At 40.3% G+C, this 22,064-nt stretch overlaps 2 protein-coding genes and 1 long non-coding RNA gene across 3 annotated transcripts; all 3 read left to right on the top strand.

Moving 5' to 3' along the window:
- The first annotated feature begins 1,568 nt into the window (after positions 1-1,568).
- Positions 1,569-3,757, top strand: LOC134461512 (uncharacterized). Its single transcript, XR_010037310.1, has 2 exons — positions 1,569-2,037; positions 2,956-3,757. It is a non-coding gene; the product is annotated as an uncharacterized LOC134461512 (long non-coding RNA).
- A 3,625-nt stretch (positions 3,758-7,382) lies between these two features.
- On the top strand, positions 7,383-10,969 carry LOC134461499 (zinc finger protein 239-like). Its single transcript, XM_063214412.1, has 3 exons — positions 7,383-7,767; positions 9,401-9,409; positions 10,044-10,969. Exons 1-3 carry the CDS (start codon positions 7,383-7,385, stop codon positions 10,811-10,813), a joined length of 1,164 nt encoding a protein of 387 aa, XP_063070482.1. The 3' UTR covers positions 10,814-10,969.
- Positions 10,970-16,483: 5,514 nt separating this feature from the next.
- LOC134461496 (histone-lysine N-methyltransferase PRDM9-like) lies at positions 16,484-19,041 on the top strand. Its single transcript, XM_063214411.1, has 2 exons — positions 16,484-16,859; positions 17,798-19,041. The coding sequence occupies exons 1-2, from the start codon at positions 16,484-16,486 to the stop codon at positions 18,805-18,807; spliced, it is 1,386 nt and encodes a 461-aa protein (XP_063070481.1). The 3' UTR covers positions 18,808-19,041.
- Positions 19,042-22,064: the final 3,023 nt, after the last annotated feature.

The following is a 22,064-nucleotide window of genomic DNA, read 5'->3' as shown; positions in this document are numbered from 1 at the left end:
CTCCCAAAACCAATTTATTGACCAGTTGAATGGCTATCAATAAAAAGTGCATATTCCGAGAGCATTCGCATCTGTTTGGCATGTAATGTGCATTACCCTTTCCTGAAAACAACATACAAAGCAGATGGACAAGGTAAAACGAGTAGCCTAAAGCAAAGCAGTGCACTCACCTGTCTTCGTGCCCGAGCAGTTACAGGGGCAGTTTCAGTCTGCACGCCGGCGATGTCAATTGTTGGAACTGCTTGAGGCAATAGCATTCTCTTCAGTCCAACCATGCTCGCGACCTCCACATTTGTGGTGAAGCACAAGGGGTGGAAATGTGCACAACAGTGAAAATGAGCACAACAGTGACCACGAGCTTGCTTCAAAACCACGCATTGGATCCACAGAGCCCTAGCTTGATTTAGCCTTCTCCTTGTCGGCCACAGTTCCATCATTCTTCACAGAAGGGAACTTGTGCAAAGATATTCCTTCTGTCAAGTAGCCATTTTTGCAGCTGGCACCGTTCGGCCCTCCAGCAACACACTGCTTGACACTGCGCTTTGTTTTGGTACTAGCCGCCATTGATCTGAACAAGGTGGAATGAGGTGAACTCACCCCTTCTATGTCACGCATATCATTTGCATAAAATTTGCATGTCACCAAAAAAACACTTTTTGGGAACGTTTTAACATGACTTTTAGGACAAAATATCACCCAGACAATATCCCATTTTATTCACAAGGCTTAGAACTTTCAGAATCTGTCCTGGAAATGGTCAAATTCCTTTACTTTGTTTTCGTTTCATAAACACTTTAACAGTATATCAGAACTGCAGAGCTTTTGGTTAAAAGGGGGAAACTGCAGTCAGATCCTACGGCTACCAGAATCTGGATTTTTGAGGTTTTGTATAACGACTGCTTCAATGGTTCCTGTGCCTGCATTCTTTAATCTATAATGGAATGACTGATATCATCCGAAAGCAAAAACTCTTTCTCTCTCTTCCTGTTGATTCTAAAGAGTTTGGTGTACTGCCAATGAGTTACAAAGGCTAGCATTTTCTTTCCTTATACATGGTCATCAAAATGGAAACACACCTTGGAAACACATTTGAGACTCATGCCCTGGCCCACTGAAGCCGTTTGACACAGCTGTCTTTGACCTTTCCAAATCCACTTTTGTGTGGATATGCACATGCATTTTGCCAAGTGTCTTTTTTTGAGACTCCGAAAGGGACCTTTTGGTTACCCAAAACACAATCTCCAAATAAAATCTTACTGCACAAGAGCCTTTTCAGCTGGAAGCATTATCTTGTTCACAAACGAAAGCTAACCTCTTGAGGAGTTTTACAATGACTCACACTGGATACCAGCACAATTTGTGGAATTCAAATGACGTTTCACATCTATAGATGTTATCACCCTCTGGATCCTGAAACCACAACGATCCTCCCATTTACACCTTGATGGGTGACCTTTTTGTCAACTAATGAGGGGAGTGGTCTACAGCTCCATCTCTACAGTGGTGGCCCATAAAGCTCCTGTCTCCTTAACATTAGATCAGAACTGCAGAAGACTTGGTTAAAAGAGGGAATCTGCAAACAGTACTATCCTTTGGCTACCAGAACCTGGATGACTTACAATCTCCATAGACGCTCATCACAACTTACAATGAACAAGACTGACATAAAGGAAGAGGACATTTATGACTTTCTACCCGACCATTTGTCTACTGACACAAAAGATAGTTGTACTTGGACACCAATTTGCAAAGAAGAACCAGGTTTGTCACCTGAAGTTGAAAGAGAAGAGAAGTTTCATGTCATGCAATTTAGTGGCACTTCTACAATTCAGCCTTTAACTCCTTCACAACAGTCCGTATCCTTGAAGGTGGTTAAAGAAGAAGACATTTATGATTTCCTCCCGGAGTATTTGTACAGACCAAAGGAGGAAGTGAATGAAACTGAGACATCAGACGTAAAAGAAGAAGAAGCTCTGGACATGAAATGTGAAACAGATTCTTCCCTAACGGGACACAATGCAGCCATGGCTCCAGCAGGTACGTTTCACAACATACAAACTAGATGCTTAATGCTAAAATCTATGCTGCCTTTCGTCAAATTAGATCTTTCATGAATATGTTTTAATATGACCAAAGTACAGTATGTTTTGAAGCTAAAAATGTCAATTTCTAGTTATTCTTGACAAATGAAAGATAAATGTCTGCCAACGTAGATCCTCTTTTGTGATCTTTACTTTAACAAGCTCCCTGAGGATGGTCAGTTGACCGCAAGCTTGGCAAATTTAAGAACATAAAGGGAATCTGAGTGGACAGATATTATTCTTTTATGTATTACATTGTTTTGTATGTTTTTGCACCATTTAATCGAGAGTGGTGTAATGTGGTTGAATGCAGATTATTTCTAGAAATTGAAAATGTATGGTAATGTATGAGGAAATATTGGAATTTGATAGTTAATTTCATAATTCTAGTTCATGTCCTCAGGATTTTTATTTCACTTTTTCAACTTCATTATATATCATAATACACATGTGTTGTGTTCGCCTCATTATTTTATTTAAATCTTGAGCTGAGCATGTCATAGGTTCCAAGAAGTTGGGAACGTTATTGACATACATTTGAAGGAGTGTCCTTTAAACCAGTGGTTCTTTACCTGGGATGAGGGCAAGCCCTTGGGATGCGCCAGAGATTGCAGGCTGTTTGTGAAATATTGCCTGTGTTGAGGTTGTTACTGCTTGAAAACCAAATAATTTGGGCAAATGAAAAACAAATTATAGCATGATTTGACCCCCATGTAAATTCATCCAGCTATTGATTAATGTCTTTGAACAAAATTCATTGTAAATAATCACTTTCTTTCATCTTTAGTGTGCATACACTGTACAAGGAGAAGTTTGGGTTGGTTGGTTTGTGGATTGTGACTTTAAAACTCATTTATATGTTTTTCTTCCTCAGGTACCACGGGTGAAAAGAACTGTGAAACAAAAGACTTATCATCAAAGCACAAGAGAACCCATAGAGCAGAGGAGCATTACCAGTATGTTACATGTGGACAAGGCTTTGTACGGAAAAATGATATCATCAGGCATCAGAAATACCATACTGGGGAAAGGCCTTACCAGTGTACTACATGTGGGAAAAGCTTTGTAGAAAAAAGGACCCTCATCACTCATCAAAAAACCCATACTGGTGAAAAGCCTTACCAGTGTACTACATGTGGAAAAGGGTTTACAAGGAAATGTAATCTCATTACTCACCAGACAACCCATACTGGGGAAAGGCCTTACCAGTGTACTACATGTGGAAAAGGATTTCCCAATAAAAGTAATTTGAACAGGCATCAGAAATACCATACTGGTGAAAAGCCTTAACATTGTACTAGATGTGGGAAAAGGTTTACACAGAAAATTCACCTTGTGAAATTCACCAGAGAACCCATACTGGGGAAAGGACTCACCAGTGAGCTGCATTTGGAAAAGGCTTGGTACAGAAAGGTGATCTCAACAGGCATCAGAACATTCACATTGACTGCAATTAACACTGCCTAAAACGTTAGATAACCCAGCCTCTCAACACACATACACCATAGAAACTTTATTCACAGTTTTCAAGTGTTGCTTTTCCTCATTCATATCATGATTTTATTCCTTTGCATTGTACAAGTTGATTACCTTATGACAACTTGAAAATCCTTCAGAAATGTATCAGTTATTTTGTGTATATGACTATTTCTTAAATAAAGTGTTTTTTTCATGGAGCAAGGAGTGTTTCTGTAGTGTATTCCTTAAATGGGGGAAGTGATTAGGAAATCACTGAATTCTTTTACAAATGCAGAGACCCAGAGTATGTACTATAAGGAAACAACAGCACACATCAAGGGCGACTTTAGAACAGTGGTTCTCAAACTTTCTTGAATTTCACCCCCTGGACCTCAAAATAAGCCCTGCAACACACCCCTAATATGCCTGCCAATGTCAGTAATAGTATCAAAAAATAAAATGGACTAATGTCGCCCAATGGAAACTAAGCACTGCACCCTCTACTGTGTCCTTCTCAATGCCCCCCTATGGCTGTCCAACACCCCCTTGTTGAGAAACTCTATTGCTATTACGAACTATTACCACATTGCACTAACAATTACCGTAAATCCTCTAATTGTGGCCTCTATTCCATTACTGGCCGGGATTCTAATATTGGCCGGTCTCGTGGTCGGCGGATGTAAATTGGGGCCGGTCTCTTGTACAGGCCGGGTCTAAAAATAGAATCAATGATTTATTTTCTGTTTACCGGATATCTCACGTTGTTCTCAAAATCCACAACTGTAATCATTAAGCTGGTTAACATTAGACATGGTTCCTCACTCCGAAAAAGGACTCATTTGCGACTATAAAACAAACGGTGCACACGCCAAAGACTAGTTATTACATGTGAGCACTGTGTTAATATCAGCTGTGTGTGAGCGACCGCTTCGGTCAGCTTTCCTGAAGACGCGTGGGTAACCTATAGCAACAACACGAGCCCGGAATACAGCCAGAGGCAGAGCGCGCCCATACAGAAAGAGATTTTGCCTTGGTTGGAAAGTTGTGAGAGCCCTCGTCGTAAATGCATTTGGCTGTCAAACTTTTACTATGCGTTGCCAGTGGAGGAAAATAGAAGGCACGCTACAGTATTAGACAATAATATGGCTACCTCGCTTAACCTTCATGTTTCAGTAACGTACACACATAGAGATTGCTTCAGGCTACGGACCAGAGACAGAAATTGCATGTATATTTCCCCGACATTTGGCTGCAGCAAGAAACAGGTTGCCTTGCGAAGTGGAGTAGCCTAAAATAGGGAGTGAAACAGTCGCAGATATTGGAATACGACCGTCAATGTCAATGTTGCTGCCGCATGTCGTGTCCATAAGCTCAAGGCGAAAACGGGGGTAAAGACAAACAGAAGAGGAAGGGACACACGCCTCGTGAGTAAAAAATGGACCGACGATGGTCTCCTAGTCATTCGCACCATACCGTAACTATTATGGTAACTAGTATTTTATTGGTTCAAAATACGGTAGACACATGGTTTTATTCATTCCATTGGTAGTCTGATTTGCTTAAATAGGAATATTGGCCTGTCTCTAATTCTGGCCTCCTTCCAATTATGGCCTGGTCCAAGATGCACTTGAGTAAATACAGGCCCTGGCCAATATTAGAGGATTTACGGTAGTATTGCTAATGTGAAGCTGTTAATGCTTAGCAATGTTGGAATGGCTGAGGATAACAAGCCTTATATTGTCATGGCGAAGTAGAGTGTAATGGCTGCCATTGTTATTATCATGCCAGATTAGAGCGTAATGGCTGCCATTGTTAACATGCCCGATTAGAGTCTAATTGCTGCCACTGCTTACATATAGCTATGTGTCTTTGTCTCTCTGGCTCTGTCTCTCTGTCTCTGTCTTAAACTGAAAGACACATTTTTCCACCCACATTTTTAATTGTTTTTCCACATTAAATCTGTTTACTTTATGGGTATCAGTAGATTGCTTAGTCAGTAGTAGTTTCTTCTGTGGTATCGGCAGATAGTCTGCACAGGAGAAAAGCCTGTGCAATGTATGTGGAATAGACAACCATATTATGTTTGACTCCCATGGTGTATGGCGACTGACTGCTTTGGTCGAGCCCAATCTTATGAAAGGGCACCATACCCTAAAATTGAGCGAGGAGCAGATACAGAGAATGAGTGACTGGAGATTCAACATTTTAGATTTGACAGTTTATTGTCATTGTCGCAAAGGCAATTAAATTGTGTTTGTAGCATAACACTCAGCTGTAGCAGCAGTAGTTAAGTGCATTAGAGGTAAACGTGACACCAGTAATTGATTCCCATATAACTGAGACAGAACTACTCCTCAGTTTGAACATATTTCAACCAGGCTTAATTAGCTTTTGGAGTATTTCAACCTGGCCTGATGAGTATTTCTGTTCATGTATTGTTGTTATTGTGATGCCCTCTGTGCATTGTTGAGCCCTATTCCTCAAAACAATGTAATGATTGACAAACTGATTGAATAGACAGGGAAAACCAGGTCATTTGGGATGTGGCACCGAGTTGTAACTAATGACTCCAGGCTGCCCATCACTACCTAGGATGGCAAGGAGACGGTGGTGATTGAGTCTTATGGAGACAAATAATGGCATACCATGAACAATATTAGATGTGTAAAAGGGTCTTTGTGAAATGTTGTCATGAGGTAACGCCATACAGTAAAGAGTAAAGAGTATTTTACTCTTTACGCCATACAGTAAAGAATATTTCCAACCTGTGGAAAGGCCTGATCACACTACAGCCACAAATTACATTCCACTTTTATAGCAGTTGTCACCCGCTGGATCCTGAAACCACGACAATCCTTCCATTTACACCTTGATGGGTGACCTGTTTGTCAACTAATGAGGAGAGTGGTGTTCCAAGCTCCTGACTCCTTAACAGCTTATCAGAACTGCAGAGAATTTGGTTAAAAGGGGGAAACTGCAGTGAGATCCTACGGCTACCAGAATCTGGATTTTTGAGGTTTTGTATAACGTCTGCATCAATGGTTCCTGTGCCTGCATTCTTTAACCTATAATGGAATGGCTGATACCATCCGAAACCAAAAACGCTTTAGAATTAACAGGAAGTGAGAGAAAGAGTTTGATGTACTGCCAATGAGTTACAAGGGCTAGCATTTTCTTTCCTTATACGTGGTCATCAAAATCCCTGGGAATTAAAACATTTCAGCTGTTTAGTTGATACAGCTGGCCTTGGAAACACATTTGAGACTTGTGCCCTGGCCCACTGAAGCTGTTTGACAATTAGTGCATCTTGTCACAGCTGTCTTTGACCTTTCCAAAGCCACTTTTGTGTGCATATGCACATGCATTTTGCCAAATGTCTTTTTTGGGACTCAGAAAGAAATCTTTTGGTTACCCAAAACACAGCCTCCAAATACAATATTACTGTACAAGAACCTCTTCAGCTGGAAGCATGATCTTGGTCACAAACGAAAGCTTACCCCTTGAGGAGTTTTACAATCACTCACACATGATAGCAGCACCATTAGTGGAATTCAAATGACGATTCACATCTACTGTATAGCTGTTATCACCCTCTGGATCCTGAAACCATAACGATCCTCCCATTTACACCTTGATGGGTGACCTTTTTGTGAACTAATGAGGGGAGTGGTCTACAGCTTCGTCTCTACAGTAGTGGCCCATTGATAAAGCTCCTGTCTCCTTAACATTAGATCAGAACAGCAGAAGACTTGGTTAAAAGAGGGAATCTGCAAACAGTACTATCCTTTGGCTACCAGAACCTGGATGACTTGGAAACTTCATAGACCCTGATCACAACTCGAAATGAACAAGATTGCCATAAAGGAAGAGGACATTTATGACTTTCTACCCGACCATTTGTCTATAGACACGAAATATAGTTGTACTTGGACACCAATTTGCAAAGAAGAACCAGGTTTGTCACCTGAAGTTGAAGGAGAAGAGAAGTCTCATGTCATGCAATTAAGTGGCATTTCTTCAATTCAGCCTTTAACTCCATCACAACAGACAGTATCCTTGAAGGTGGTTAAAGAAGACGACATTCATGATTTCCTCCCGGAGTATTTGTACAGACCAAAGGAAGAAGACAATGAAACTGAGATAGCCGACGTTAAAGAAGACGCTCTGGACATGAAAAGGGAAACACAGTCCTCCCTAATGGAACACGATGCAGACATGACTCCAACAGGTACGTTTCACAACATAAAAACTAGATTCGTATATTTTTTTCAAGGTGTAATGTGTAGGATGTTGGTCAGAATAGATATTACAACTCTGCGGCTTTTTGCCAAATGTGATCTTTTCATTCATATTTTGTTATATGACTTAAGTACAGTATTCTTTGAAGCTAAAATGTACATTTCTAGATATTCTGTGACAAATGAAAGACAAATATCTGCCCACATAGATCCTCTTTGCGTTCCTTACTTTGCCAACCTCCCTGAGGTTAAAGAACACGAAGAGAATCTGATTGGACATTTTTCTTTCATTTATCACAACGTTTTGTATGTTTTTGCACCATTTCATCGAGAGAGTGGTGAAATCCTGTTGAATGCAGATTATTTCTAGAAATTCGAAAAGGGTCACACCATGCATAGGTTTCTTTATTACACAGATGCGTTTCGGCTCAGTGAGAAAGGCAGAACGCTGAAATGTCTCTGTGTAATAAAGAAACCTATGCATGGTGCGACCTTTTCTCATTTTTCAGCATTACAATATTTTGGTAAACACCCTTGAAAAAAGAAAAAAAATGTTGGGTGAAGCCTTTATGAACTTTTATTTCTATAAATTCAAAATGTCAGACATTGTAGAGGATCCTCCTTTTCTTGTATGAAAAATGCAATTTTACAAGTCATAATGAACACTTAAATTTACTCTAATTTCAGTTCATGTCTTCATGCTTTTTATTTCACTTTTTCAACTTCATTATACAGTATATTATATATAAAACACATACTTGTTCTATATGTATATATGTATATATATTACAATATTACTTAAATATTGAGCTGAGCATGTCAGTGCATAAGTTCCTAGAAGTTGGGAAACAGTTTTATATAGATTTGAAGGAGTTTCCTTTAAACCCGAGGTTTTTAAAGGAACAAGACCAGACCACCCTTTTTTGATTTTCACATATTTGCAGTATTTCCAAGCATCATTCATGAATGTGCATATCATTTTTGTCTATAAGTTTGGATTGCCTCGTTTAACAGTATAGCCAAATTTAGCAGAGCAATGCAAAATAAAACATAACCAAAAGTTCTTATAAACCACGTTAAAATGAATATAAAATTCAGTGTAAAATGGCTATTTAATTTTGTCCAGTGATCGCTTGTGGTTTGGTGCTAAAGTTACCAGTTACGTCAAGTGATAACGTTAAGCTATGCTAATAATTCTGATACAATACATATAATAAGTACTGAAAACACAGAGAAGAAACATGATATGCACATTCTTGAGGAATGCTAGGAACTGCTGCAAATATGTGAAAGTCAAAAGAGGGTGGTCTCTTCCTTTAACCTGGGGTGCGGGCGAGCCAGAGATTGCAGGCAGCTCCATGAACATTGCCTGTGTTGAAGTTGTTACAAATTCTTATTATATGCAAACCATATAATTTGGTCAAATTAAAAACTCATTCTAACTTATATTTCCTCCACGTACATTCATTCAGCTATTGATTAATGTCTTGAACAAGATTCCTTCAAAATAATCACTTTCTTCTATGTGTTACACAGTGTGTATACACTGTACATGTAGAAGTTTGAGTTGGGGGGTTTGTGGCTTGTGATGTTAAAACTCATTGGTATGTTTTTCATCCTCAGGTAAAACAGGTGAAAAGAACTGTGACACAAAAGACTATTAATCAAATTACAAGAGAACCCATACTGCAGAAAAGCATCACCAATGTGTTACATGTGGACAAGGCTTTGAAAGGAAAAATGATGTCATTACCCATCAGAGTGTCCATACTTTTGAAAGATCTCACCAGTGTGCCACATGTGGAAAAGGCTTTGCAAAAAAAAGTAATCTCATCAGACATGAGAAAACCCCCTACCGGAGAAAAGCCTTACCAGTGTACCGTATGTGGAAAAGGGTTTATATGCAAAAGTAACCTCATCATCCATCAGAGAACCCATAATTGAAAATAATTGAAAGGCCCTATTAGCAGTACTCATAGCTGGTATCGGCAAGTGCTTGACAAGTACTAGTACGAGTATAATGAGCAGTATCGGTGCATCCCTATAATAAATGTTGGTTTATTATTTAGTAAATATTCATAAAAAAAGATTACATTTGGCTATAGGCAGCACAGTTTCAAATGAACAGCATAGTTGCAATACGTTCTGTGGCCACCATGCTACACAGTGCACCTTTAAGTGGGTTCAAAGGCTTACTGGACAATCACACATGCTTTTTTATGATGATCTAACAATTAACATGTAATGATATTTCCTCTTTTTTTAGTTTTGCGTGGTGGGCCAGAAACAGAATCAATTTCGTCTGTAATTCCCAAATCCACGGCTGTGCCAGAAATAATGATGCCTGTACTAACAAAGAAGCACTGCCGTTCTCTTTGTGGTGAGCGCTTCAATGCCTGGACAAGTCTGAGAGCACACCAGCTCATTCACACTGGAGAGAGGTCCTACGCCTGTCAGCATTGTGGCAAAAGGTTTCCACGGTCAGGGGATCTCAAACAACACCAACGCGTTCACACAGGAGAGAGACCATATGCCTGCCAGCATTGTAGCAAAAGGTTTTCACAGGCAGGGCATCTCCAAGTTCACCAACGCATCCACACAGAAGAGAGGCCCTATGCCTGCCACCAGTGTGGCAAAAGCTTTTCAAGGTCAGGGGATCTCAAACAACACCAACGCATTCACACAGGAGAGAGACCATATGCCTGCCAGCATTGTAGCAAAAGGTTTTCACAGGCAGGGCATCTCCAAGTTCACCAACGCATCCACACAGAAGAGAGGCCCTATGCCTGCCACCAGTGTGGCAAACGTTTTTCACAAGCAGGGCATCTCCAAGTTCACCAACGCATTCACACTGGAGAGAGGCCCTATGCCTGCCAACATTGTAAAAAATGTTTCACAGAGGCAGGGCATCTCAAACGACACAACCGCATTCACACTGGAGAGAGACCCTATATCTGCCAGCATTGTAGCAAAAGTTTTTCACAGGCAAGGGATCTCAAACGACATCAACGCATTCACACAGGAGACGAGCCTTAGGGCCCGTTCTCATATTTGCGACGATTGCATTCAATTAATTTTCAATGGGATGCAACAACGTCCTCACAAAGACTGGGAATTGGGGCATGGCGACTTTGACAGATGACGCACGCCAAAAATTAGAGCTCCATCATCCAATGAATGAATAGGAGGTTGGTTGTGATGAAATGAAATGCAGTATGATATGATTTGAATATGATATGAATTTTGTAATGAATTCTGACACCCTGTGGAAAAAATAAAACCATACAAAAAAGACAAAAGAGGAGCGTTTGGGAAGTACCCAATAATTTACAATATGTCCCTGGCCTCGTACAGGAGCAACACACTAAATAACGAGGCTTGGAAGGAAGTGGCGGAGATAGTTTGTGTCCCTGGTGGGTGTCTCTTATCTGTGTCAACTGTACAGTATGATTATACACATCTTGGTGGTTTAGCCACTGGTACTTGCAGGTGTAGCATAAGTATATAAATCAAAATACAATAAATGCAGTGATAAATACAGTAATAAAAATACAGTAAATACAATAAGGGTCAGAGTGTAAAACATGTGTGAGCATAGAATAGGATGGAATGGAATCAAACTTCATGAATAGTCTACTTTTGCATTAGTCTCTGAAAAACAACACAAACTCGCAGTATGCTAACACATTAAAACAGCGTCATGGCCATGTTCTCATAAGGTGTATTCATATCCTTTTTAATCAGAGAAAGTCTTTAGGAATAGGTGGAGTTCGCTCTGAGTCAGGCAGGGCTGGACAGGCAATCTGGCAAACCGGGCAAAATCCCGGTGGGCCGACGCCCCTAGAGGGCCGGTGATGTCGGTTTTTAAAAATAATTGTTATTAATGTTTTTAAAAAAATGTGACCGGCGGCCCACAATTTCGTGCTGACGGCCCTCGGCCCTCCTCCAATGACATCAGCCCACACATAAAGGGGGTAGAGGGAGGGGGTGTCCTATTGGTGCATCTGAGTCGGACTTAACTATTCATTGCGGCCCCACCCCTACCCTGCACTACGCGCGCAAATTTGAGATACAAGCGATGGAGAGACGAAAACTAAAAGGTGATGTGGAAAAGCTTGCGGAAAAGGGATAAAAAAAAAAAAACTTGCAGCAGAGGCAGGATAATGTGTTCACGCATGTAGTGTTGTAGCAGCAGGAGAGGGACAACAACTTCTGCATGTTGGAAGTGAACCGATTTGACACTTCACATGCGCAAATTAATAGGGAAGGGTGAATCGCTGTTGAGCGCGACCTCATCTCCAACTCAGTTGCGAATGTTCCCTCCTCTGCAGACTGGGGAAACATGCCTGTCGCGTTGCACAGTGGAAGCAGTGATGGTACAAGAAGGAGATAAGTCAGGCTCGTTGTTTTCCGGTATCCCGTTGACGTCAGGTGAACGCCCCTTTAGGAGACCATCCGAGTTTGAGAGTGAATTACGCCTCTAGAGTGCATTTGTGGGATTGAATCCTTGGATGACAGTTCATATTTCGGATGTCAAAACGCAAATTGACGTGTGTCCTCCTCGACACTTCCACCTTGAAATAAAACAAAGGGGTGAAATAGGTTTGTGTTGTGTGTCTTATTCATTGCACATCATCCAAAGACGGAACACAGGTGTGTTTCACATACTATTTAATTATGCCATCGTATATTTTTGGGTAGCAGCAACTGTGTAGATGAGGTAATTAGCAATATTACATAACATTGGTTGCTCTTTCTATCGTAATTTGGCGATAACGTCCAGCATGTTCTGTAGGCTAGACCAGTGGTTCCCAACCTATGGGTCGGGACCCCCCTTATGGGTCGCCAAAGATCCACAGGGGGTCGCGAAGCCCTCTTGATTTTAAGGGGTTTCGTTTTAAATATATATAGCCCATGTTGAATAAAAGACAAAGCATTTAACTAATAAATGCATAGACGCAACAAATTGTAAGTGCTACATTAAACATTTATTCTATATTTGACCAAAGACGAATTGAGGAATAAAATAACTAAAATGAGTTATCGCAGGAAACGGAGGGCATCTTGTGACTCCGTCTCGTGCGGGCGCTCGCGTGGTTGGGTCACCAAAGCTTACAATAGTAAAAACATGGGTCCCCTAAGAAAAAGGTTGGGAACCACTGGGCTAGACAAAAGGCTCCCAATTCCGCGCACTTTTCAGGTCACGGTATTTCCGTTACTGTTTATTATTCCTTTAGGCCTACTGTTGTGCTGATTTCGCTCACACTTGCAGTCCTGGCTTTACTGCTGCAGGAACTGTGTTTAGTTTGGTCGTTGCTGTGGAAACGGTTGAATAATTTTAGTCCTAAAGTTAAATAGGGAAGCGGCCAGGGCGAATTTGAAGCCAGAATGTCGTCGTGAAATTAAAGTTCCATCTCTTTCCAGCTGCCGTTACGACACCCTTCATTACAGTGCTGTCTATGGCCGTTTGACTCGGTTTTAAATGTCATCACCGTTTCAAATTGTAGGCCTAGGTTATAGCCTTGACATCTCTTTAGTAGGCTATTTCATACACATATGGTGTCCCATGTAAAGTGTTACAGACTTCTCGCGAATAGGCCTATTTCCTCACTGCCTAGCCAAAAAAGGGGACAACTAATGTGGCTTCACTGACAACTGCAACAGTTACTGCAAGCAACTGATCTCTACCTGGAGTTGCATAAACCAAAATACGAAAAGTGCATTAAACACCGCACACTGTGTAGGCCTAGGCCCTACTGTTCTCCCCCCCTCTTCAAAGCACGCGTTTCGCCCGGTGCGTCTTCAGGTTCCCGAAGACGCACTGGGATAAGAGCTAATCTGAAGACGCACTGTGCGAAACGCGTTGCTCGCTCAGGGGAAAAAATACAAAAGAAGTATCCAGTGTGCGATGTTTAATGAACTTTTCGTATTGATCAAGTTTTTCTGCCTTGCACCTGGAAGGGTTGTGCACAATACAAGGACTTCCATGCACAAATAAATAAATACTAGGCCTATATATATATATGACTGGATATTACAATAAATGTACAATGAAAACAACGTGAATGTCAACTGGGATTACTATAGGGCAGACAGTTACCATGAGCGACGCGTCCCATCCCATCCGTCTCCGCCACGCCTCTTCACAGACTACGAATCCCACCTCAGCCCTTTGGATGGCGGTAATACGCAACCCTTGTCAGCTGCCACCAAACGCAACAGTAAGAGAAGAAGAAGGGGGGACAACGCCCCCTTAGGAGACCCAAACTTGAGCACATCCATTTACATTGTGTGAGCGGAGTTCAGGGTATCTCCTTCTTGTACCATCACTGGTGGAAGCATTTGGCTCGCATCCGACTGTCGCCTCGTATAGTGTGTAATTATTTTCTTTCCCTGTTTTGTGCACTCCCTATCCCATTACATTTGCATTTTCCATTAGGTTCATACTGTATACAGTACTTGTACATACCCATAGCTCAGAGTAGTCAAGGGCCTATCCTTGTAGGATGGCCTGTACCAAGACCATAATGGCCTAAAAATAAAACAATATACTATTTTATAATATACTATCGTGTTATTGTATTCCAGGGGACAGATAAGGTAAATACTGTCTCTTGATGTTTTTTCTCCCCAGTAGCAGCCTCATGGGCAGTGTTGGGAGTAACTCGTTACAAAAGTAACTAATTACCGTAATGCATTACCTTTTTGAGTAACGCAGTAATGTAACTGATTACAGGGGAAAAAATCGGTAATATGTCCTCGTTACAATGCAAGTAACTTGCACATTACAACACATTTTTTTCACCTAAATTCCAGAAGATCCAGCTTGCTCGTTTTCAAGATGGGTATATGCCCACTACTTTGACTCCATTGAAAATAAGGACGCCAAGAACATTTAAGTTAAATGCACACTGTACTTTCCACTTTCCACTTTCCACGTCGAAAAACAGTAGCCTACAAACAATTTGACGATTTGAAGAGGTGCCATAGCACCACCAAATTAGTCAGGAAAGGAGGGGATGCATCCCATTCGCACGAGACAGGGACACGGCAGGGTAGGCTATAAGACGGGGGGGATGAATAGGCCTACGTTGCACCCCCCTCACTTTTGTTCAAATTAACATCACTAAAATTGAAATAAATCAATTTGAAATAAAATATTATAGGCCTCTTGGCCTCTTTGGCATTAATGCTTATTATATTTCATTGTAGCTTCAGCTGTACTTATCAAGCCTCAACTCCACTATGGTCCTTGGCATTGTTCAACAACGTTTATGACAAAATCTGGGGCATGTGGGGGGTTGGGGGGTCGGACATAAAAACAAAGAAATTGAAATAAAATTGGAAATAAAAAAAAAAATCCGACCGGACGATGACCAAACCTGACAACCAACCGGAACCAAACTTTTATTTTTCTTAGGCCTTATTGTAAGACGCAATTCCTGAAAATCTTGGTTTTCAGTCTGCAGGCTTCCAAAACGACTTGTGGATGGCAGGTGAAAGTCATGCAACCTCATAGATTTGCACCGTAGATTGCCAAATCCTTATTTCCAGTCATTTTGGCTAAAGTAACTAAAAGTAATGCAAAAGTAGTGTAATGCCTTACTTTTTAAAAAAGGTAATGTTGTAATGTAAGGCATTACTTTTAAATGACAGTAACATGTAATAAGTAGTGCATTACAGTTTTTGAGTAACTTTCCCAACAGTGCTCATGGGCCTATAGCCTTGCAGGTTCACAGTTGCATCGCTGTGGTTACCAAGATCTGTCATAATTTGATGAGACACAGACGATATCTAAGCGTGCATTGTGCAGGCATCCTTGTATTCTTATGGCATGACGCCTGGTAGTTCCCCTATCAAGGCCAGTCTGCCTCACAGGCAGGTAGTTCCCCTATCAAGGCCAGTCTGCCTCTAAGGCAGGTAGTTCCCCTATCAAGGCCAGTCTGCCTCACAGGCAGGTAGTTCCCCTATCAAGGCCAGTCTGCCTCACAGGCAGGTAGTTCCCCTATCAAGGCCAGTCTGCCTCACAGGCAGGTAGTTCCCCTATCAAGGCCAGTCTGCCTCACAGGCAGGTAGTTCCCCTATCAAGGCCAGTCTACCTCACAGGCAGGTAGTTCCCCTATCAAGGCCAGTCTGCCTCACAGGCAGTTCTGGGCCTCTCGGGACATTCCTCCATTGAAAACTTGCATACCGGTAGTCACTATGAGTTTGAAACTGACAACACCTATACTCTTTTACTAGTTTAATTACGTTTTTTTGTCTTGGGGCATCACCTAAAAATCCATCACATTACCCAAAATTCAACCTCTAAATAAAATCTTACTGCACAACAAACTTTTCAGCTAGAAGCATGATCTTGGAGAAAAATTAAAGCTTACGCCTTTGGAGTTTTGCAGTCATTCATACTGGATAACAGCACCATTAGTGGAATTCAAATGATGTTTCACATTTATAGCTGTTATCACCCTCTGGGTCCTGAAACCATAACGATCCTCCATTTACACCTTTTTGTCAACTAATGAGGGGAGTGGTCTACAGCTCCATCTCTACAGGAGTGGCCCATAAAGCTCCTGTCTCCTTAACATTAGATCAGAACTGCAGAAGACTTGGTTAAAAGGGGGAATCTGCAAACAGTACTATCCTATGGCTACCAGAACCTGAATGACTGAGAAACTTCATAGACCCTCATCACAACTTGCAATAAACATGACTGACATGAAGGAAGAGGACATTTATGACTTTCTACCCGACCATTTGTATACAGACACGAAAGATAGTTGTACTTGGACACCAATTTGCAAAGAAGAACCAGGTTTGTCACCTGAAGTTGAAGAAGAGAAGTTTCATGTCACACAATTTAGTGGCACTTCTACAATTCAGCCTTTAACTCCATCACAACAGACAGTATCCTTGAATATGATTAAAGAAGAAGACATTTACGATTTCCTCCCGGAGCATTTGTACACACCAAAGGAGGAAGAGAATGAAACTAAGGCATCAGACGTTAAAGAAGAAGCTTTGGACATGAAAATGGAAACAGATTCTTCCCTAACGGGACACAATGCAGACATGGCTCCAGCAGGTACATTACCATAAAAACTAGATGCTTAATGCTAAACTTTATGCTGCCTTTTGTCAAATTAGATCTTTTCATGAATATGTTTTAAAATGACCAAAGTACAGTATGTTTTGAAGCTAAAATTTTCCATTTCTAGTTATTCTGTGACAAATGAAAGATAAATGTCTGCCCACGTAGATCCTCTTTTTGATCTTTACTTTACCAAGCTCCCTGAGAATGGTCAGTCGACCGAAAGCTTGGCAAATTTAAGAACACAAAGGGAATCTGAGTGGACAAACATTTTTTATTTATTTATTTATTACATTGTTTTGTATGTTTTTGCACCATTTAATCGAGAATGGTGTAATGTGGTTAAATGCAGATTATTTCTAAAAATTGAAAATGCATGGTAATGTATGGTCGTTTTCATGTGACATGAGGAAAATTGGAATTTGATAGTTAATTTCATAATTCAAGTTAATGTTCTCAGGATTTTTATTTCATTTTTTCAACTTCATTATATATCATAATACATATGTGCTGTGTTCGCCTCATTATTTTATTTAAATATTGAGCTGAGCATGTCATAGGTTCCAAGAAGTTGGGAACGTTATTGACATACATTTGAAGGAGTGTCCTTTAAACCAGTGGTTCTTTACCTGGGATGAGGGCAAGCCCTTGGGATGCGCCAGAGATTGCAGGCTGTTTGTGGAATATTGCCTGTGTTGAGGTTGTTACTGCTTGCAAACCAAATAATTTTTGCAAATGAAAAGATAAATTATAGCATGATTTGACCCCCATGTAAATTCATCCAGCTATTGATTAATGTCTTTGAACAAAATTCATTGTAAATAATCACTTTCTTTCATCTTTAGTGTTTATACACTGTACATGGAGAAGTTTGGGTTGGGGGGTTTGTGGATTGTGACTTTCAAACTCATTTATATGTTTTTCTTCCTCAGGTACAACAGGTGAAAAGAACTGTGAAACAAAAGACTATTCATCAAAGCACAAGAGAACCCATACAGCAGAGGAGCATTACCAGTATGTTACATGTGGACAAGGCTTTGTACGGAAAAATGATATCATCACCCATCAGAGTGTCCATACTTTGGAAAGACCTCATCAGTGTACTACATGTGGGAAAGGCTTTACACAGAAATATGATCTCATCAGGCATCAGAGAACCCATACTGGTGAAAAGCCTTACCAGTGTACTACATGTGGAAAAGGCTTTGCAGATAAATGTAAACTCAACAGCCATCAAATAACCCATACTGGGGAAAAGCCTTACCAGTGTACTACATGTGGAAAAGGGTTTACACAGAAAAGTAAACTCAATACTCATCAGACGACCCATACAGGGGAAAGGCCTTACCAGTGTACTACATGTGGGAAAGGCTTTAAACAGAAATGTGATATCATCAGGCATCAGAGAACCCATACTGGTGAAAAGCCTTACCAGTGTACTATATGTGGAAAAAGCTGTGTAGATAAAAGGGCCCTCGTCACTCATCAAAAAACCCATACTGGTGAAAAGCCTTACCAGTGTACTACATGTGGGAAAAGTTTTATAGAAAAAAGGGCCCTCATCAGGCATCAGAGAACCCATACTGGGGAAAGGCCTTTCCTTTGTGCTACATGTGGAAAAGGGTTTAGTCAGAAAAGTTCCCTCATCACCCATCAAAGAATCCATACTGGGGAAAGGCCTCACCAGTGTAATACATGTGGGAATACCTTCGCAGAGAAAAGGGCCCTCATCACCCATCAAAAAAACCATACTGGTGAAAGGCCTTACCAGTGTACTACATGTGGAAAAGGGTTTACAGATAAAGCTAATTTGAACAGGCATCAGAAATACCATACTGGTGAAAAGCCTTACCATTGTACTACATGTGGGAAAAGGTTTACACAGAAAATTCACCTCGTTATTCACCAGAGAACCCATACTGGGGAAAGGGCTTACCAGTGAGCTGCATTTGGAAAAGGCTTTGTACAGAAAGGTGATCTCAACAGGCATCAGAACATTCACATTGACTGCAATTAACACTGCCTAAAACGTTAGATAACCCAGCCTCTCAACACACATACAGCATAGAAACTTTATTCACAGTTTTCAAGTGTTGCTTATCCTCATGCATATTATGATTTTATTCCTATGCATTGTACAAGTTGATTACTTTATTACAACTTGGAAATCCATCAGAAATGTATCAGTTATTTTGTGTATATGACTATTTCATCAATAAAGTGTTTTTTTTCATGGAGCAAGGAGTGTTTCTGTAGTGTATTCCCTAAATGGGTGAAGTGATTTGGAAATCACTGAATTATTTTAAAAATACAGAGACCCATGGTATGTACTATAAGGAAACAACATAACACATCAAGGGGCGACTTTAGAACAGTGGTTCTCAATCTTTCTTGAATTTCACCCCCTGGACCTCAAAATAAGCCCTGCAACGCCCCCCTAATAAGTCTGCCAATGTCAGTAATAGTATCAGAAAATAAAATGGACTTATGTCGCCCAATGAAAACTACAAGTTTTGGCAAAGGACGCGCTCAACTTCTTGGAAAAACGGAAGTCTTTGGGTGCACTCGCACTCACAAACTGCGTCTCATTATTTATTCATATTTATTTATATTACATATGGACATGGTGGTAATATAAATAAATAATGAGACACAGTTTGTGAGTGCTGATTTTTCTTCCTTAAGCCCAATGAAAACTAAGCACTGCACCCTCTACTTTACTGTGTCCTTCTTAATGCCCCCCTATGGCTGCCCAGCACCTCCTTGTTGAGAAACTCTTGCTATCATGAACTATTACTACATTACACTATACTAAGTATCGCTAATGGTAAGCTGTTAATATGCTTAGAATTGTTGGAATGGCTGAGGATAACAAGCCTTATATTGTCATGGCGAAGTAGAGTGTAATGGCTGCCATTGTTATCATCATGCCAGATTAGAGTGTAATGGCTTTCATTGTTATCATGCCCGATTAGAGTCCAATTGCTGCCACTGTTTCCATGAAGCAACATATATTTCTCTCCCTGGCTCCATCTCTGTCTTAAACCGATTTTAATGTGAAAAGCATTTAAAGATTTAGGTAGAAAACATTTGGTTTTCAGTTTACTTCTGTGGTATTGGCAGATAGGTGAAACTCAGGTGCAAATTGCAGAAGATTTGGTTAAATCTGGCTACTAGAGCCCAGATTCTTTAGGTTTTGTATAACGTCTGCTGAAATGGTTCCTGTGCCTGCATACTTTGACCTATAATGGAATGGCTGATATAATTCGAAAGCAAAGACTCTGTAGAATCAACGAGAAGTGACAGAACGTTAATGTGATGTACTGTTAAGGAGTTAGTTACAGGGGCTAGAACATTTTTTCCTTTAAGCGGTTATGGAAATCCCTGGAAATTATCACATTTCATCTGTATAGTTCATACATCTGGCCTTGGAAACACATTTGAGACTAATGCCCAGGCTGCAGCTGTTTGTAAATAGGGCATCTTGTCACAGCTGTCTTTGACCTTTCCAAAGCCACTTTTGTGCGGATATGCACATGCATTTTGCCAAGTGTCTTTTTTTGAGACTCCGAAAGGGACCTTTTGGTTACCCAAAACACAACCTCCAAATAAAATCTTACTTATTTCTTGAAATTCAAAATTTACGACAATGGAGAGGATCCTCCTTTTCATGTATGAAAAATGCAATTTTGCAAGTCATAATGAACACTGACAATTTGATATAATGGTTCAATTGATGATTCCAGTTTATGTCCTCTGGCTTCAACTTCATTATGTGAGTGATTCTACGATTCGCTTACGCTTTTGGCAAAAGCAAAATGCCAATTAACAGTGGGTTTTTTTTTTTCAACTAAATTACCTAAATGTTTACATAGTGTACATGAATAAGTTTCCAACCAAAGAAATTGCCAAGCTTAATCTTAAATAATTTGATAAAAACTCTTATGAAAGTGAACATTTGCTTGATTATTTTGTCAACAGTGTTATGGACAAATACTATGTCATTTCAAACATATATAAAAAATACTACAGAGTTGAAACAACATATGTTTGAAAGTGCTTATGTCCCTTAGCCATCCTGTTGTCATTATTCCTTGCAGCTGATATAGAAAATGTGATTGCTGAGCTTCATAAGTAGGATTTTATGATTCACTGTGACACAGACTGACACATTTTTCATTATAAATCCCTTAACGTCTGATTTGAATTTAGTCACTCTCCTTACACAAGACTTCCATCTCCAGAGATAATCCCTAGTGTCTGTTCATAGGATTTCTCCAACATATAATGGATCAATAGCACAAAAAGACTTTCAAAACAGTCAACCGTGTAACTCAACTGTGTTACGGTCAAAAGTGCAGGGGAACAAGTCGGCACTTTTTTAGGAGAAAAAACAGAGCAGACAAACCCATCTCCCTAGAACACAAATTATTTAGTTTGTTTATATGTCAATATGGAGATAAATTGGCAAAAACATACTCCTCCTCAACTGTCATAGCTAATTGTAATACCATTGACGGTAAAACGGCTTGACATTTCAGCCATTTTTATGGTGTTGTGCTAACTGAGGACGTAAGAAGTTCCACCACAACACCATAATCAATTCATGTATTTGTATGCTTTATCTGTGTTTTTCTACATGTGATTTCTAATTCAGATTCTTATGAATATGTTGGTAACACACAGGCCTGGACTGGGAGAAAAAAACGGCCCGGGCATTTTTTGGCTCAGACCGGCCCCACATATCGGTAATTAGCGGAGGACCGCCATTAAATTGACGTAACTAATGTCTTCTGACAGAAAAAAGTCTCTTTCAGGTACTAAAAAACCCCACCATATGTGCAGTGACTTCACGTTCAATTGTTTATTTAAAATGAATCTATGATTGGTCATGTAAGCTGGCAGAAAACCTGGAATTTGAGAGAAGAGAGCCCCTTGCAGCTGGGGATGAACTGGCCTTATCTGCACTCTTTAGTCCAATCAGTTCCTTGGACACACACAAAGAGAGGGGGGCACATACCTATTCTAATGTTAGGCACATAGACCTTCACTATTGGGTTTGGAACAGTAGTTAACTTCTGCCTCAACGGTCTGGCTTGAATAGACAAGAACAGAGGGATAAATTATTAACTACAAATAATACAATACTTAAACTCAATATCCAAATTTATATTTATTGGTAATCAGGTGTAAATAAAT

Source organism: Engraulis encrasicolus, chromosome 13 (genome assembly GCF_034702125.1).
Source record: "Engraulis encrasicolus isolate BLACKSEA-1 chromosome 13, IST_EnEncr_1.0, whole genome shotgun sequence".
NCBI classification, from domain to species: domain Eukaryota; kingdom Metazoa; phylum Chordata; class Actinopteri; order Clupeiformes; family Engraulidae; genus Engraulis; species Engraulis encrasicolus.
This window is presented reverse-complemented; position numbering and strand designations above follow the sequence as displayed.

Excerpts from the sequence above, each read along its gene's own strand:
- LOC134461496 (XM_063214411.1), top strand. The coding sequence starts at position 16,484 with ATGACTGACATGAAGGAAGAGGACATTTATGACTTTCTACCCGACCAT. Across the intron at positions 16,860-17,797 it reads TGCAGACATGGCTCCAGCAG|GTACAACAGGTGAAAAGAAC; the intron begins GTACATTACCAT and ends TTTCTTCCTCAG.
- LOC134461499 (XM_063214412.1), top strand. The coding sequence starts at position 7,383 with ATGAACAAGATTGCCATAAAGGAAGAGGACATTTATGACTTTCTACCC.